The 18,200-nt window shown below is 40.7% G+C and overlaps 3 protein-coding genes across 4 annotated transcripts in view; 2 read left to right on the forward strand and 1 right to left on the reverse strand.

Annotated features, from left to right (window-relative positions):
* Positions 1 to 18,200, forward strand: part of rps12 (ribosomal protein S12) — a 148,603-nt gene that overhangs the window by 111,394 nt on the left and 19,009 nt on the right. The window lies entirely within an intron of this gene.
* On the reverse strand, positions 83 to 5,737 carry lca5 (lebercilin LCA5). Its single transcript, XM_072362544.1, has 9 exons — positions 4,875 to 5,737; positions 3,729 to 4,132; positions 3,238 to 3,479; positions 2,745 to 3,050; positions 2,494 to 2,631; positions 2,290 to 2,386; positions 2,063 to 2,199; positions 1,772 to 1,958; positions 83 to 1,646 (listed from the first exon to the last, which is right to left on the reverse strand). Exons 1-9 carry the CDS (start codon positions 4,877 to 4,879, stop codon positions 736 to 738), a joined length of 2,427 nt encoding a protein of 808 aa, XP_072218645.1. The 5' UTR covers positions 4,880 to 5,737; the 3' UTR covers positions 83 to 735.
* On the forward strand, positions 6,773 to 15,896 carry sh3bgrl2 (SH3 domain binding glutamate-rich protein like 2). Of its 2 annotated transcripts, XM_072362584.1 has the most exons (4): positions 6,773 to 7,003; positions 11,341 to 11,526; positions 12,921 to 13,001; positions 14,112 to 15,896. In XM_072362584.1, the coding sequence occupies exons 1-4, from the start codon at positions 6,959 to 6,961 to the stop codon at positions 14,124 to 14,126; spliced, it is 327 nt and encodes a 108-aa protein (XP_072218685.1). In that variant the 5' UTR covers positions 6,773 to 6,958; the 3' UTR covers positions 14,127 to 15,896. The 2 variants fall into 2 exon arrangements, with proteins under 2 accessions (XP_072218685.1, XP_072218684.1); XM_072362583.1 differs by lacking the exon at positions 6,773 to 7,003 and having other exon boundaries at positions 8,681 to 11,526.

Consider the following 18,200-nt stretch of genomic DNA (forward strand, 5'->3'; position numbering starts at 1 on the left):
CGTCGTTGTCTTGCAAATATTTATTTTCATTGAACAAAAACAAAACGAAACGAAAAAGAAAATGGGCCAATAATTAAAAAAAAACTTTACAAAAATACACGTTGTCTAATAAAGACATACTATAGATATACATTTGACGCCAAATAAGTAGATATTACACACTTTTCAAGAATAAATAATCTCGCAATGAATTTGTCACATTGCAAATATATGAAAGGTAAAAAAAACTTCATCTTGCTGCTGTGTGAATGTGGGGATTTTAATCACCCCTCTTTTTTTTGGAATACAACTTTTAAGAACTTAAAATAAATAGACATAAAACAGAGGCATTTCAGTGCAGATTGTCGTTAAGATCATTGCGCCACCTTCAGGAAGAGAAGGAAGAAAAGGGCCACAGTATACAGACATTTATGTTTCTCGGAATCTAAGTGAGCTGATGTAATTGTAGGGCAGAAAAATAAAGAACTCATTTTACAAAATGATCAGACATTCTACCTGCACTCTACACACATTGATTGTCTGACCGCTTGGAGGTATAAAGACGTTATATTATATTAACGTTGTCCAAGTAAAGGTTCTAAAAAAATAGATTTACAAACCCACAAACAACTACAGTAAACACAAAATATGCAAAACACTTACAAAGTGCTAAAGTGTACAAGGATAATGCTGTATTTAATAATAATAAAAATGATATCCTGCCATGAGACTCACTCCTTCAAAGCTAAATTCATCTTATAAAGTGAGTTCCTCTATGTCATCATCAAATGAGGGGATGGCACGGATGGCAGGTCTGCTGTCTGCAACATGAAGAGTGTTAACGGAGGATGCTGGGGGAGTGGAAGCGGAAGACCCTGAGTTGAAGCTAAGCAGTCCTTCCCGTCTTGAACGCACTCCGTTGGGGGTCGGAGGGCTATCAATTAGCTCCATTTTATTGGACGTACTCATACTGTCCCCGGCAGTCAAGGCCTGGGCACCAAATAGCTGCTGCATGAGGCTCGACTTCTTCTCCTTCACCACTCTGTTTTCTGAGTCCGTGTCCTTCTCTGTCTCCACTCCTCTGAGATTAAAAATCCCTATGGCTTCTAAAGCGGAGTCTCTGTCCTCTTTGGGTGGAGGCGGAGGGAACCCAGAGGTAGCTCGAAAACCTGAATGTCCAAACGAAGGCGCGTAGCCTCCGAACGCCAAATCATCGCTGGAGGTTTGGGACCGCAGAGCTCTTCTAACCACTCCGCTCTCTGTGCCTGGTCTCCGTCTTCCACCTTCTCTGCCTCCAGCATGCAAACTACCCGTCTCTGTTGATTCTGTGAGGGCAAAAATGGAAGAATTACGGTTCCTCTGCTCAGGAGGATGTGGAGAAAAATGATCACCGGCACTCTTATTGGGCTCAGGGGGGCTTGAGTAAATAAACATGGAGTCCTGCGCTCCGTGGTGTTGGTGGTCTATTTCACGCATCTTAGCCAGCAGCTGCTCTTTCTTGTGACGCGCGTCCTCTGCTGCTTGCTGACTGGACTGAGAGTCCTGGTTCCACCTCGTCACCTCTTCCTGGACATGACTGTGCCTCCAGTAGTTCTCTTCTTCATTGTGGCTGAAGAGAGAACTTGTAATCTTTCTTTCCTCCTCTTCATCCTTTTCTTTCTCCAGGCCTATGAACATAGTGTGTTGGATTTAAGTAGAAGTCAAGAATGGCCTTTTCGTGTACTTTTTCTAAATTCTGTAAATGCAGAAAGGATGTGGATACACTTTTTACTTGTCAGTGACTCGTCCTTACCTTCTCTTAATCTATTCGCCTTCTTTCCAAGCACATTTGGCTCCTGGGTACGTTGGTGTTTCTGCTCCTTCGGCTCTTTTTCCTTCACCAACTCGCCCTCCCCACCTTTTTCTTTCTCACTCTTCTTCTGTTCTTCAGAAATCGGTACATTCTCTGCCTCTGCCTGTCTGTCCACTTTATCAAGCTCCTATTGGCAGCATTAGATTAACAGACAGAGGTACAAGAAGTGAATGACAAGTGGTGGAAAATGATGTGCAGGCATGGGAGAAAAGTCAAGTGTAGCGGTTTCACCTTAAGAGATAAGTATTCGTCAGGTGCCTGTTCGCTGTATTCACTGGCCTCGCTGATGGCAGGAGGGGGCGAGGGGAAATCCAGACTCGCTGCCCTGTCTTCAGTCTGTACTGCCTTGGTGCTGTTCCTGCAGGTTGCTATGTGAAACAAATTAAGAGAACTTTTGTTGATCCTTCTCACTAATATCAATGATCATCCTTGTCTGTCCTTCACCAGTAACGTCTTACCTTTCCGCTTTGCGCCACTGTCAGCATCTTTTCTTAACGAGGGTCTCACCATGCGGTTGGCATAAATATTTCTCACGTCTAGTTCTCTTTCCTTTTCCTGGTCAAAGAAAAAATATATTATCCTATACAACGAGCAGTTAACTTTCAAGCACATTGGTAAGCACTGTTGAGAGGTTATGTTACAAGTTTGCTTGTGTTTTGCACCTTGAGTTTATTGGTCAGTCGCTCCAGCTCCTCCTGCAGAGTTCTAATCTCCTCCTGGGCTGCGACGGTCTTCTTCTTCTCTGCGACTAACTGTCGTTGGTAACTGCTGTTGCTCAGCTCCACGCTACGCTCCAGTTCCTTCGAGCACAAACATATAAATACAATTATCATATAGTCATAACAATAATGAAAACCATACATTTTAATGTCAAGAAAGACATTTGTGAATAGCCACTCTATAACGAATTTACCTTAATCTTACGATCTGCCTCTTGGGCTCGGGTTTTCTCTTCCTGTAGCCTGCGGCTTAGCTCATCTCTTGCTCCTAATTCTCGTTTCTCAACCAGCTTCTTCAGTCGTGCAATGGTCACATGGCTCCTTTGCAACTGCTCCTCGCTGTCTTTCAACCGGCGCTCCGCGGCCCGCTCCTGCTCTTGCGTGCGCCTGTGCCTCTCGCGCAGCACATGGATCTCATTTGCGTGCCGTGAAAGAAGCTGGGAGATCTCGCTTTCTGTGTCATCGTAACGGTGGAGGGCTTTCTCTTGACGCATCTGAAGCTGCAGCACGGAAAAATAATTTTTTGACGCAACAAAAATTCATTTTAAGAAAGATAATGTTATAATTACCTACTAATGAGAGTCTATAACATTATCAGAATTCTTATTTTACTGTAAAACCTCAGCAACGTGCACTAAAATTAAATAAAGTTTAGTCAAGATTTAAAACAAAGCGGGTCACACCTACTTGTCTGAGAACTCGGTTTTCTTTCTGCAGTTCACCATTGCGCTGCTGCAGCTCAGAGAGAGCGTTGCGCAACTCATTGATCTTCAGGAGGCGGGCCGAAAGCATACGCTTGGTCACCAGGTCCAAGTCTTTAGGCGGCGTGGACTCCTTGCTTTGTGATCGCTCTCCCCTGCGATGCTGCTGGATCAAAGAAAGGCCACCAAGTCGCTGTGAGCGAGACAAACCCCAGCGCCCCACACCACCTGTAAAGTAGCAGAAAACACATTGTGCCCCAAATAAAAAAAGAATTAAAACAAAAAGGGAACTTCAGCAGAACAAATCGGGTTTATATAACAATTTATTGCAACAAAAACTCCTCCTAAACATCCCTCACATATATGAATGAGCATGTCAAAAGTGGCCTAACACTGCCATCACCTGGACGGTTAAGTAAATGAAAGCCAGGTTTAAGTTGAACTCGAGTATCTCGATCACATCCTCACTTTACATACCTGCTTTGTGGAGAGGGCTTCTGGTACTCCGCTTTGTCCGGACCCCTCTTTGAGGAGTGAGGGATGGAGTCCGAGACCGGGAGAATGATGAAAGTGAGCGCTCTGAAGGTGTCTCATGCTCATAGTCCTCAGAGTAAAATGAGCCATCACTTCTCCTTCCCTCACCGTTTGATATCCGGTCCCGATCCGAATGCCGTGTTCTTGTTCTGGATCTACTCTCACCACAGCCCTCTTTCTCCTCCTCACTGTCGATCTTGTCTCGAAAGTCTTTTTTGTGCTTTTGCGAGGATGACGCTCGGGAATCTTTCTTTCTGCTCCTTTGGGAAAGGCGACTCGAATCCCGGTTGTCTTCGTATGGGTCAGGCATATTTTCAGATTCCATGTTGTCACTTTGAGAATCTGCACTGAATTTATAGGAAAAAATAAATAAATGTTAAATTACTAACCAATCAAATTTTTTTCTTAACCTTAACTGCAAAGAATGTATGATTGTACCATATCCTGCAGACTTAACATCAAAAATCCCATGATAAACAGACCTTGAAAATGACAACCAAAGGGAGAATTGTCAAAATTACCTCAAAACAGCCATAAGCATCTGGAACAACTGGTTTCTCAGACAGTTTCTGGATTATGTGTCTTGGTCACAACACACATAAGGAGAAACTTTCCATGAGACTGGAATAAGCACGATTATTTCACTATTTTACACCCCTGTGTTTGCAGCAAAGACTACTACACTGTCTCCATCTGCTCTAGTGACTCATTCAAGAGCCAAACTTTACACAAAAATAGGAGAAATTGAAGAATAAGTCAAAGGTCTTCCCTTTTTATATCACTATCTGTACCATTCAGTGCAATACTGGAAATGCTCGCTACATATTTATACTTAAGTTTCAACAGACTCCTTGCCACGGAGGCTTTCTTGATATGTGATGGCTGTGGTTATCTTTATAATGTGCACAGGCGTGCACTTATTTATTGCGTGTACAATTGTGTAACTCTTGCTGATTGACATGCTGCCTGTTTTGGCCAGGACACTCGTGAAAGGAACTTTATATGTTATCACTCGGTTAAATAATAAATGGTAATAAAATGTAACATTTGGCCTTTCATGCTTAAATAACAATACGATATTGCACTCACCACATAGATCATATCCAAATCGCCTCTGTTGTCCTCATCGTGTCCTCTGCCTCCTCTCGATTAGGCAGCATTATATGTCTTTGTCGCCACATACTCGATATATATATATATATATATATATATATTTATTTGAAATCAGTGCAGTTGATATCTAGCTTTGTGAACATTTATATCAACAACACGTGCTCCAGTTTACGACAACAGTCGTGGACTGTGCTTGTCTGAGATTGGATTTAAGTAGGCCGTGTGCTGTTGACAGGTGCTTCGTTGTCGACAAATTGACTGGCAAATAATGGCAGCAAAACTGCTGCTTAAAGCCACCTCCGCGTCTAAGAGGGCCCTCTGCTAATATGTGTAGCATATACTTGATGACTTAAACAAACATAAAAGGGAAAAGGACACACCTCAGTGACACAACATTACCAAGTGTCTAAAGAGAGCTAACGCTGCTGGGTGAGCGAGAGCTATTAGTGCTAGCATGACAACTAAAAACTACATTCAACAAGTGAACTAACGCTACTGCTGGGAATCTGTTGGCACAAACCTGTCCGTCTTCGAGCTTTTACGAATGTTTGGTTTCCCCAAATCTTCATAACATTGACCAACGTCTTGCGGACTCCTGCTAACGTTAGCTACATAGCCTGAACTACTAGCAAGCTAGCTCGAACTTTAGCTGCCTTTAAATACAAACAATAGAAGCCATCCACCCTTTTTCTGGAGGTAAACGGTCAAGGCTGTCGTTATCATACGCGCTGTACTGTAATTATCCGTTAAAAAGGGAGCAAAGCGCCGCTAAAATGTAGCCCCATTTCTTTCGATACACGCCTTGCAGTTTGCTTTAGCAGCCTCTGACGCCCTGCCATGGCAACCGCAGCGCTCCATGCAATACCACTAAACCACCAGGGTGGCGCTGTCTCACCTGTGGGAGCAATCATTTAATCCTGAATGTAAACATGTCAAACGAGAATGTGGATTTTAAGAGATCCAGGAATAAACCAAACGTTAATGTTTGGAGAGGAGGTGGGTGATTATAGATATCTGAATGTTAACTTGAATAACAGACTGAAAGAAAACATGCAACCCCGAGGCGTACAATACGGGACAGAGTTGATTTCATCTTAAGGAAGCTTATGTCCTTCAGTGTTTGTGACAAGATGTTGTATATCTTCTACAAGTTTGTGGTGGGGAGTGCGATATGATTTGCGGCCGTCTATGTGGCAGAGCCAGTGTCTCAAAGAAACAGAAAAAAAACAATTGTGTGCTGGGGACTGCTCTGGAGCTGATGTGCAAAGAAGAATGTTGCAGAAGCTGTTTAACATAATGGACAACGCTGCACACCATCTGCACAACATAGGAGTCCAGCAGCAGAGCGTGTTCAGTCAGAAGCTTCTTCAGCCTCATTACTTACTGCAAATTAATTTCCCACTTTGTGTTTTAATTTCTAGTTCTATTTCATACTATTTCGAAATTCCCCTCGCAGTTCAGATCCAACCATGCATACATTTGCCGTATGCATTGATTAACTAAGCCGAAAATTACGTTGCCGCCCAGAAATCACACACAACATCACTTTACTTTCAAAATCGTTTCCATAAAACTACGTCAAGCTCCCGCTCATAATTCTAAACAAATTAAACGCAGGAAGTAGTATTCCTCTTGAAATTGATGGGTGACGCTTGATAAAAAGCATACCACAGTTTTAAGTACCATCAATCAAGTTATAAAGAAATTTCAGAAAATGGGTTCAATACTACCCTCAATATTACTACTGCTACTAATTTTTAAAAAAAATAGATACATAGAAAGGGGAGGTCTTTACTAAATTTGTGGGGAGCGTTACGTTTAAACTTGTATTTTGAAAGTTATGCCGGAAGTCCAGTGTTCGGCGCTCAATGGGCGTCCTTAAGTGTCTCAGTCAGCACGAGCGCACGCTGTTTTATTATCATGGCTCAGCTGAAATATTGGAGCCACGTGTCTTCTCCCATCTAATCGTTTATTTAGAACGTTCAGCCGCCTCCGTGGATCTAAACCGAATTCTACAGCTGGCAAACAGTCGACTGCCTGACATTAATTTGGGATTAAAAATGGTCATCAAGGTTTACATCGCCTCCTCAAGTGGCTCTGTCGCGGTGAGTGTTTGCATTGGGGTGTCATAAAACTTACTAGTATGTGTTTTAGAATGCAGCCATTCAAACATCTTGAGAAATCTTTGGAGTCTCTTTTCAGCTGAGCGTAATTATGTAACCAGACTCCGCGCGCATGCTGGTGCTCTCCCACCTCAGACTGGTGTCAAGCCGTGAAATAAAGCGTCATTCAGACAGGTGTCTTGGCTATATGGAGAAACTCAGATTTATTGTGACCATTTTTCTCGGTGGATCTTTTGTTTCTCCCGTGGTCTGAGCAGTGCGCAGAGCGGAGGACTTTTATTTCATTTCTCCAAAATTGCCTCCGAGTGTGGAGGAACACAGTCAAGTTACGATGGTCCATTTGCACCGCCAGTTTGGGCAAATAAGCAGAGACACTTTACTCTTTCCTGATGGACAGCACAAGTCAGGCGGTGTGTGTTTCACAGTGGGGATTGAGGAGGAGGCAGATGATTACTTTATCAAACTGAGCCTCATCCAATGACAGATTTAGGTCTTAATGTGTCAAGTTTTTGGGTTCAAAAACCAAAATCAAGAGGTGGAAGAAATGCTTTTATCTTATTGGACTAACCTTATACTTTTATGTTATATATGTATATATATCAGAGACGTTCTTTTGAAGTCGGTAAACTTCCAGATTTTTCAATATAAACAACTTCCTTTGGTATTTCTGTACAAAAGTATACTCAAGATATGGACTGCTACCAGAGCTTAAAAGGAGAAAGAGGTACTTCATGGCCTTATAAGGGGCTCTTGGCCACTGATTCCTGTTTTTTTTTTTTTCATGATTTTCTCACATTTGTTGAACTTTTAATTTGTTAAAAAACATAGATTGCATTAGTCAGTATTAAAGTGGATTGTAAAAATAGCTCTCAGTTTCTGCCGCTGCCCTGCTGCAGCCCCTTGGCAAGTAGCTGGCACATGCCTTCGAGAAAGTCCAGCTGATATGAGTGTGAGCAGAAAAAAAATCATCATCCAACACTCCTCCAAAAAGGCTTAAAGAATTAGGTAATGGTGCAAATGAGTAATATATTTATTTTATCGTGCTTGGTCTCTAGAAAAGGGCCTCTACATTCTGCGACTGTTTACAAAGGGGTTATTTTTAAGCCCATGACACATTCATTCAAAGCACACAGTCTCCCTTTCTCACACAAAACGCTGTCGTGCACACTCGAATAAGTCCACCATTCGGGTCAGTTATGTGAGTGTAGGGCTCATGTGAGTGTAATTCACCCTGAATGCTTCAGAATTGAGTTACAAGTGAATTGAATAAAGAGAAAAACGGTGAGATTGGATCCTTTCGATAGAAGTGAGACGTGCGTGTGTAACATATCTGGTCATGCCAGGGCAGTGATGACTTGGAGTCGAGAGATGAGATTTGCAAAACGCGCAAATATCAAATCCGATCTGTGTGAAAGAGACAAAGAACAAAAAACGGACGAAGAGAAGCAACAGAAAGACGGACGTGCGGCCCCATAAAATCATAAGCAGTTTACCATCAGCAGGTTAGTGGGTCGGAAATAATCAACACAGAATAGACGAGATGCAAATTAGGCAGTGCCCCACTCTTCATTAAATAGATGTGTCATGTTGAGTCTCATCAAAATGTACATTTTTAAATTCCTCTTATGAATGAAGGTTTTATAGTCACAATGACAGAGTTGACACAGTCTGACATGATAAATAGAGTGCAACATTGTTATTGTCAACATTTAAGTTGAAATTTGTATTTTATGAATATTATATGTAATAAGTAATATATTGGAAGGGACACTTAACTAAATACAACATATTAATCCCAGTCATACCAATAATTTTTTTTTTGGTCTGATTTTTAATGCTATAAACCTCTGTTTTTGTTATTCAGGACAGGTATTATACGGTGGTTTTTCCATCCACAAATCCTCTATATATCTCTATCTCTACGTGACTGAGGGATTAGTTCTGTTTTAACATTAAAGTAATCCCCAAATAACACAAAATGCTTTCAAACAATGCGCACGCACCTATATACTGAGTGTTTGTATGTCAGAAATTCTACAAGCACACACACACAAACCCTCTAAATCTTAACTCATCCATCCTCCTGACACACTGACTTTCACTCACACTCACCAGGGGCACCTCGTTCATTCATTATTTAGAGCCACACAGCCTGCCTTTCACCTCAGAGGATGACCGTATCATTCATACTTTGCTGTTCTCTGTGGCATAAACCGTAGCCTACTAACAGTGAATCTGTATGGAGGTTAAACCTCGGAGCACCACAAAACGACCATTCTCGCTAAAAGACAGTCTCTAACTGTCATTCACCTTCTCATGGGCCTCGAGTCCAAACAAAATTGATTTATGACAACACAAAGGGAATCTTTTAGCTTTGAGACAACGGAGTGGCAGCCACGTTTGGGTTTGTGTCTATAACTAACTGTCCAGAACAATCCTTCAGTCTTTAAGCTGGAACAATGGCATCATTGTGGCCCTTAGAGTTCTTAAAGTAATGTGCACACAAGCACACATGTGTGCTGATTTGTACGCTATTTTTCTACCTCTGTATCAAAGACAGAATTTCTACAAAGCATTCGTTCATCAAATGGATTAAAGAGGATAACACTTCATCATGGGGAAGCCCTTATTTACTTACTTTGTTCTCTTGGTTTTGCCCCAAATTGTTGTAGGTAATCGGCTTTTTTGTGTTTTGCGACGTTAATCAATGCTCAGGCATTCAGTGATGCATGGAAGTTTGTGAACTCTTATATTTCTTAAACGATTTTGAAGAAAAGTTGCCTTAAACAAGATCAGTCTTAAAGTCCCAGTACACAGATATTTAAAAAAAAAAAAAAACTTTCTTCTTCTTTTTTTTCTTTTACCGTTCTTGTTGTTTCACTTCATGACCCACTTTCTCTTGAGTTTCAGTTCTTGGACAGATGTCCCGACACTTTCCTTTAGAATTCATGGGTATAATTTTGAGTGCATTGTTCCATCTATGATGTCAAGCTCTCAAACCATGATACTACCACCGGCATGTTTCAGATGGGCCAAGATCCTGACGCTGGAATGAAATTTAGTTTAGTTTAATTTAGTTTTGTCCAAACATAATACTTCTCAATTTTAGACTTATCTCTCGCCAAAACACTTTCTACAGCAACCTTGTAGCATGACCAGCGCGATGTGGCCAACTACAGATGCCATGTTCTTTCTGGAAGGCAGTGGCTTTCTCCCACAGCCGTGCCATGCACGCCATTGTTGTTTAGTGTTGTCCTGGCGATGGTCTCATAAACATTAACACTGCAAGACAAATTTAAGTTATTATGGGTCTCTCTGCGACTGAACGAAGTGCAATAAGAAAACATGACTACGCGGTACGCAATGATGCTACCAGATGTTAAATGAGTCTGGTGCTCTGAGCAACTTTGAATCATCACATTTCATAAATGACTCCAAGTAAAGTGAACAAAAGGCAGCACCAGAGCAGAGAGGGGGAAGGGACAGCCAATATGAGGAGAACAGATGTAGTGTGTATCTCTGCATCTAACGACCTTGTGTGGGAGAGTTTTTTTTTTATTTATTTTTTAGTTTGTTTGTTTTCTAAATTTATCCTCCCATGTTTCTTTCCCACAAAATTCACAAACACAGTCACGCAGTCTTGGTCACACACGGTGTCCCAGAGGTCCGCTCTGTAGAGAGTTGTTGCATCCGTCCCAGTTTCTTCCATTTTCTGCAGAATGAGGTACTCCCCTTCATGCCGTTTCATCTGGAAATGAAAAGTCTTCTTCATTAAGAAGGCTCGCTTTAAAGTCTATGGCTGAATCACTTAACTTTTCAATTTGTTCCTATTGATAACGAAATACTCACAACAGTAACTATCCCAAATTGCTTCCTTCAGCTTGTCCTATAATCAGTAACCATAGTGATGTGAGATAAGCTTCATGCTTACGACAAGTGTGTCAGCTTTGAGATTTCAAACCTAAGCTTCTCTACTAATTAATAATCCTTTTTCACAACCCTATTGCCAGTGGAGTCTGTGTGAGGTGGCTGCATTCGTAGTGTAAGTGTTTGTGTGAGCCGGGGAATAAACCCCTTTAGGTCTGACAGGTATCGGTTTACCATTTGTCACTGCAGAAGTATATTGTACATTAATGGTCTTGTCCAAGAACAGAGCATGGAGATATACACACAGTCCAGTGTCAAACTTGCTCTATGGCCATGCTTATACATAAAGGCAATAGTAGATAATACCATGGCTGAATGTGTTATGTGTAATGCAGTTTTCTTTTTCATTTTACTTTTACTCCCCCGTATCTTTCATTAACCATCTGTTCCAGGTAAAGAAGCATCAGCAGGCGGTGGTTGGTTTCCTGGAGGCCAATCGAATCAGCTTCCAGGAAGTAGACATTACCATGCTGGAGGAGCAGAGGCTCTGGATGTACCGCAACATCCCCAGGGATAAGCTGCCCGAGAAAGGCAACCCTCTGCCTCCACAGATCTTCAATGAGGATCATTACTGTGGTGTATGACGGATATCAGTTTATTTTATTCATAATTACCAGCCAACTATTAGGTAGCCCTGCACACACGCACACATTTTGAATACATGCCCGAAATCAACGTGCATCCCTTTTTTTCAGTCTTTATCCTTTGTCTGTTGCACCTTTCCACATTCATAAGCAATATGTATCTCATTATGCCTTGTTCATGTATGTGCTGATGCAGCATGACATACAAACACTCCATGGATTTGCAAATTAAAACATTGTTTACTATTAGCATTGCTAATAGTTACGACCTATTGATAGCACCTTGCAAATCAAGCGAAATGGATCATGTTTGCATGGTTTAGTTACTAGAAAAAACTTCTCTGGATCGCTCGAAAGTGGGCATGACTCAGCAAACTGAGTATTACATAGCCAGCTGATCAGAAACTGGCTTGTAAGCTTTACTGAAGCCTCAAGTTTGGGATTTTTTGGGGGCCAGATTTAACAATAGTTGTTGAAGAAGGGAGCTTCAGTTAAATTTGATGCTGTGAATACTTTGAGGTTTAACATCTATTTGATTGATGACTTGTTTTCAAAAGGACCACTAGCACACTGATCAGAAGAAGGCAAATAATGACACAATAACTTGCAGGTGAAATGTATTCGCTTTATAATTAATGAGAGAAGTTGGTGCTTTTTTTAATGGAAGTCTTTTAGAAGTAGTAATTTTGTTGCCAGGGGCTAGTGTGCGTCAGTGGTATTGCACTTCCTCATTGACCTCACATTTCTGGCTTGATGGTTACACTCGACTTCCATCTGTTATATACAGTCTGAAAGAGAGATGGAGCTGCAGAGGACTGCTGGTCACCATCTGCACCAACTTAACCCTTTGTGTCACATTCGATCCCACTGCCAACAGAGATTCAAAAACCAATATCTCATTCATTCATAATTAGGATTTGTCACAGAAAAAAAACAGGAGGAGTGAAGACGGAATGACAATTATAGTATTATAAACTATATAACATGACAAAGCAAAACATACAATATAAACCTGTACAATAATTCCTTTTCAGACAACTTTTTACACACATGGATAATTTCAAATGTCTATTACTAAAATAAATGTAAGTCATCACAGGGTTAAGGTACCTATGTCGCTGAATGAGTCCATGTGCTCATCTGAGACTGCACGCTACACTTTGTAATCCTGTCATAATCCAGTTTCACAGATGGGGCAGATTATCTGTTCTGCCTGCCGTCACTCTCACTGCCCAAGATAATCCAACATTACCCTGCAATGCCATGCTCTACAAATTATATTAAAAGTAGCCCTGGAGGGCTTGTTTGCTCGGAGGGTTTATGAGCATGAAGTCTGAAATGTCTTATGACTAGATTACATCCAACATCCTCATTTTGTTTCCGCCCAGGACTATGAAGACTTCTTCCAGTCAAAGGAGAACAACACTGTGCTTGCATTCCTCGGGCTCAGTTCCCCATCCACTGGGAGAGTGAGTAAATGTGTATACACACCGAAATACGCAGCTCTCTGTGGTGTACCGTATATGTGAAACAGCCATTGTGGTTTGAGATCAGTTTAATCGGACACTAAACACTGCATTTGGTTTCTAAAGTGCTTGATTATTTGACATACTTGAGGCCTACAGCTGGCATTGCTCCTAATGCATGGAGGTTAAGCAAATCAGCTGAGCGAAGTTGCTAGCACGTTACACATATTGGAATTTAGCTTTAGCTCCTCAGATTCTGGGTTTTATTTACTTATTCTTTTAGCCGCGGTGTTTTTGACAAATGATAGCAAAAGGAGTAAAAATAGCTTTTGTGGCAGATTTACTGGCAAAGCCTAGAACTGACTTTTCAAGAAAAAAAACAGAACCGTGCAAAGAAAGATTGGCCAATCCTGCAGCTACAGTTCTTAAACTGGACCAAAGGTTCACTATGAGTAACTACCAAAGCTACACTTTGTTTACTGTATTAACAAAGACCCTGTTGGTTGATGATCAGCTTTGATAAGTTTAATGTGTTTTTACTGGCTATGCACAACACTGAGTGGTGTTAAATGCGCTCAGTGTTTTGAGCATGATATATTAATAGGAAAAATAGCAAAGATGGTAAAATTACTGATCAAATGATATACTGACCCTAATCTGTTGTTTACCTGGTACCTGCCATTGTTTACTTGTCAGTACTGTTTGGTTTGGATTGTAGTTAGAGTTATAAATGACGTTGAGATTTAGTGACTTGGCTATGATGTCTTTGTGTGTGGCAGCATGTGCCCAGAAGGCTGCTGGGAAACCTGTTGACTGTGTTAGCTGTATTTTAGAGCAGTTTTGATTGCTTGCGGATTGAATGACTTTTATGGCTGTCGGCAATTTGTTCTTGTGTCTTTGGTTTGATATCCAACGTGCTCAGTTTGTGATGCAGCATCCGGACAACATTCTTTTTATTATGTGATCCTCCAGTCATACCATTTTCTGTTGCTGCTTCACAGATTCACTGGATAACTTGGAAGTAATTAGGTTATGTCAGCAGGATATTGTACATATATAAAGCGTAGAAATGCCATTGATATTGACATTTTTTTTGTGCTCTTATGTCTCCAGGATCCAAAGTCCTAGATGAAACAACTGGTTTGTGCCATCCAGAAAACCCTTATATGTGCATCGCTTCCTGAATTGCATCATTTCTCCCCTCGTGATCCTTTTTTTGACAACACCAGCATTTTTCCACACACCAGACCTAACGAATGTCCGTGTGAGATTACTTTTGACTTCTGGCAACATTCCACCATCACCAAGACGCTGAGAAGTGTCTGACTGCAGCCACAGAGACTTAATCACGTTTGATTAACTTGATGATGGTTGCATTTGTGTTTCCTTTAATGCTTAACACACTGTGACACCAAACACTGTTTGTCAAACCAATTCTGTGCAAACAAGAGGACCATGTAGCAGCTTTTGTATCAGTGCTCTTTGAACGAGCTAAGTGCAGTGGATGGGGGAGGAAATGATCAGGTGCAGCAGAGCAGCACAAGTCACCTGATTACACGTGTTTGTGTGTGGTTACTGAGTGTCTGTGAGTACCTGCATCAGCCAGCTGCGGTTAATGAAGGCTGGGTTAAGAGAGGGGACCACAAAGACACAAGCCAAGGTGCTGCCATTCAGTTTGACTATTTGTATGTATGAAATCAAATGTGAAAATTCTGACAACACTATAAGAGTAAAGGAGTAAACCAAACAAAACTTCTAGCTTTTGGTAAATTTGTAGTATCATTCATCCAATAAAGCACGCTTTGCTTTGATATATTCCCACTGCCAAACTATTGAAATGAAAAGGTATGCCTTGTGTTATTCCATTTTTTTTCCTTTTTTGCAACAAATTTAACGAAATGATGAACTTTCTCTAAAGGTTTGTCCATCCCTCAAACATTTCTGCTCCAGAAAGCATGATAATGTATGGTTCTGTTTGTGAGTCTCAAAATAATCTACCCCACCCATGATTCTTAATGTTTGAGGAACCTGTCAGTCAGAGGAGCCTTTGTAGATTACAGGTGTGACTCAAGTAGTTTTGACTAACAATGTCATGAGAGTCAAGCTTCATTGGAATAAGCTGCTGTATATCACACTTTGGCAGCAAAGATAATACATATTTAATCTTTTTTTGTGGGATTTGTTGATGACACAATCACCAGCTTTATCCTCCAGTCAAGATTAGCTACAGGCTATTATCGGGCTCATGAGCAATAGAGCACATCTGATAATACTTTTACATTTGTCTGACACAGAATTTTTGGAAAGAAGCATTGCTCAGAGATAATCAAATGGCTAAGTGCCAAAGGTCTGCACTGACAGCCTGTTTGTCTTCTCTCTACACAGCCAAATGTCATAATAGAAACTACAGATTCCCCTCTCTGTGTTCTACATGTCATGAAATATCACATCCAACTCTTTCCCATCTCTCCGTCTTTGTTCAATGTTTTATCTCACCAACACTAGTTTCTCTATTCTGCTCTATTAAATTATCATGGTTGATTTATTCCCTCTTGCTTACACGACAGACACTCCAACTGACACGCCCTTGCAAGCCCTTTGAATGTTGTGCCATTGAGTGGAAGGATATCTAATTTTCTCAAGTCAAACAGGTGCTCCATCACGTCGTCACCACCTAACGCAGCAACATTCCTGATTTTGTCGAATCATGGAAATCCTTTATTTTTGTTATTAACAAGCCTGTTGGACCACAAAATGACTTCACATTTAATCTTTCTGCCTGTGATTCATTTATTTTTTTCTCTTGCATGTAACAGCCTCATGAGAATTGTACTCGCTGACACATTACTGTGAGGGTTATTTTTCACTACAATGCAGATTACAGTATTTTAAGTTGTTTTGCTGTTTTGTCCTCCTTCTGTTTCTGTGCATGTAACTCAAGAGACTTGAAATCAAAGAGCTCTTTTGACAAGAGCGTCAATATAAAACAACTTTGCATTGAGGGGGAAAATATGGCGGCTGAAGACAGATTGCTGAGTCAGACACAGAATGAGAGTACACAGCTTCTGAGGCTAATGTGGTGCAACTCATCCCTCAGATAACTTAGTTAACTCTCATGGCAACTAAAGGACAGATGAGGGATTGTAGAACATTTTAAAAGTCAGCTGGCAGGAGTTTGAATGAAGATGAGTCTAAAACGAATGTATACTTTTTAACTGTACCCCTTTTCTTGGTCAAACTGTATGTTATGTTTGTAGGTCTCATAACCAAGGTAGAAGTGATGCCACAGTATTCAGACAGCCCAAGTCTAGCAGTTGAGTAAATGGTGACTTTTTTAGACATTATATCGTTCTCTTACAGCACTTTGGGAAGTCCTGAACTCCAGTTTGGGAAGTGGGTACAAGGCGACAAGTGAAAAGCACGACAGTTCCTGTTTGGATTTCCGCCTGGCACTTGGCACACATCTTTATGAATAAACAGTAAAAAATACTAGTGCTGAGCTCTAAGGTGCATATAATATGGATAAACACCCGTGTAAATTGGTTTATTGAGAAGTAAATCACTGATCGGGCATATGTAGGAACAGTTAAGATCAAATTGTTTGGAGAATTTCCGACAAAAAAATTGCATAAAGGAGAAGTTTAAGTTGTGGTCATGTGAAGCCGTGATGTGCAGCTGTAATCGGAAGCAAATTAAGGAAATTGCTGTGTGGAAATATATGACCCGCAAAATGCTGAATAGACTAAATAAAAGAAAGTTAGGTAATATCACGTAGGATCTGTTCTCCATGGTGAGAGATAGCGTGTTCTTTGTGGGTATCAGGAAAGAGCAAAACAGTAGCATTAACAGAACATTGATAGAAATCCTGTCAAAGCAACCTTCCACAAAATTTAGCAAACAGTGTGCACACACCAGTGTATAGTGTTGCTTAACGATGCTTTCAGATCTTTTAACTGTTGGGCATGTAATGGAGTTCTAAATCTAATTCTAAATGAATTTTGTTTTCACAATAATCAACACTGCATGTTCAATAATGACATGTGAAAACGTGCTTTAAGAGATTTTGCAAATATTGCTGAAATATCTGACATGGCTTTTGAAAATCCACTATTAATAAGCACAAATATTACAACACATACCCCCAGATATGTTATGACACAGAACGAAACTTACAGAACAACATTTTGCTGTGAAATGATATGTGATTATGCCGAGAAATTATGAAAGCATTCCTCAATATCGCTGAATTCATATTCATATTCATATTCATATATTCATATTCCACGGCCTCTCGGACACTTGTGGTGTGTGCTTCAAAAGGTGCAGCAGTGATATACTGAGATTAAAGACTCTTGTGAACCACGGTTCACAAGAGGAACTGATTAAGCACACTGAGGTCTGAGAGGCAGAGTTTCACAATGGGAAATGATTTGCATCCCGAGCCTTGTTGACTTAATAAGATGTGGGACAAGAACAAATTTTGGGAAGCAAGTGCTTTAGAAAGAGCTCTGTCGCCAGAGTTTGCTGTTCATCTGCTCGGCTGCATTTGCCATTCTTTAAGGTAAGAAAATGTGATAGTTGTGATCCATTTTTTCAATATCCTTAATGGGAGAGGATTTACCAGAGTGGTGATGAAATTTGGATTACTTTGTAGCATAGACAAGTTCACGGGGATCAACCAGGATATTCGTCAGTGTGACATGTGACAAAATCCTGTCATATCATGTTTCACATTCAAAATTGAGCTGTACCTGCAAAACTTTCTGTCTAACATTTAAATCAGAAGAGCTTGATTAGAAAGTCAGTCATTGTCTTTAACTGTTTGCCAAGTCACATGTTCTGTTGAGGCTTTCTGAAAGTTTTTGTAGTGTTTGTTGAAATGCTTTGGAAAAGTTTGGCCGCACTACTTTGCTGAAATAACAAAGTGATGCCACTGTGTTACACCATTTCAACATCAAAGCCCTGCTGTGAATGATAACTGCAGCTGGAAGCTTTGGAAGTCAGAGGTCAAGTTCACTTCTTGACATTTGCTCACAAACAAACTTCCTTGTGATTTCCATTTCCTAACAGATCCTTTCTCGTATCCCTCAAATGCAATTTATTGCATAAACATTTGCTTTACAACACCATATGCTATGTATTTCTGTTGAAAGTCTGATCTTTTTTCAAACAGCATTGTAGGTATTGTGTAAAACAAAATGA

The sequence above is a fragment of the Leuresthes tenuis genome, unplaced genomic scaffold, assembly GCF_036924035.1.
Source record: "Leuresthes tenuis unplaced genomic scaffold, fLeuTen1.0.hap1 SCAF_13, whole genome shotgun sequence".
NCBI lineage: Eukaryota > Metazoa > Chordata > Actinopteri > Atheriniformes > Atherinopsidae > Leuresthes > Leuresthes tenuis.

What these genes read in the sequence shown, in the direction of transcription:
- lca5 (XM_072362544.1), bottom strand. An exon ending in AGGCAGATCGTAAGATTAAG is followed by an intron (nt 2,632 to 2,744) that starts GTAAATTCGTTA and finishes TTGTGCTCGAAG; the next exon opens with GAACTGGAGCGTAGCGTGGA. An exon ending in GGCGAATAGATTAAGAGAAG is followed by an intron (nt 1,647 to 1,771) that starts GTAAGGACGAGT and finishes CTATGTTCATAG; the next exon opens with GCCTGGAGAAAGAAAAGGAT.
- sh3bgrl2 (XM_072362583.1), top strand. Translation starts at nt 11,278, where the DNA reads ATGCAGTTTTCTTTTTCATTTTACTTTTACTCCCCCGTATCTTTCATT. An exon ending in ATGAGGATCATTACTGTGGT is followed by an intron (nt 11,527 to 12,920) that starts GTATGACGGATA and finishes GTTTCCGCCCAG; the next exon opens with GACTATGAAGACTTCTTCCA.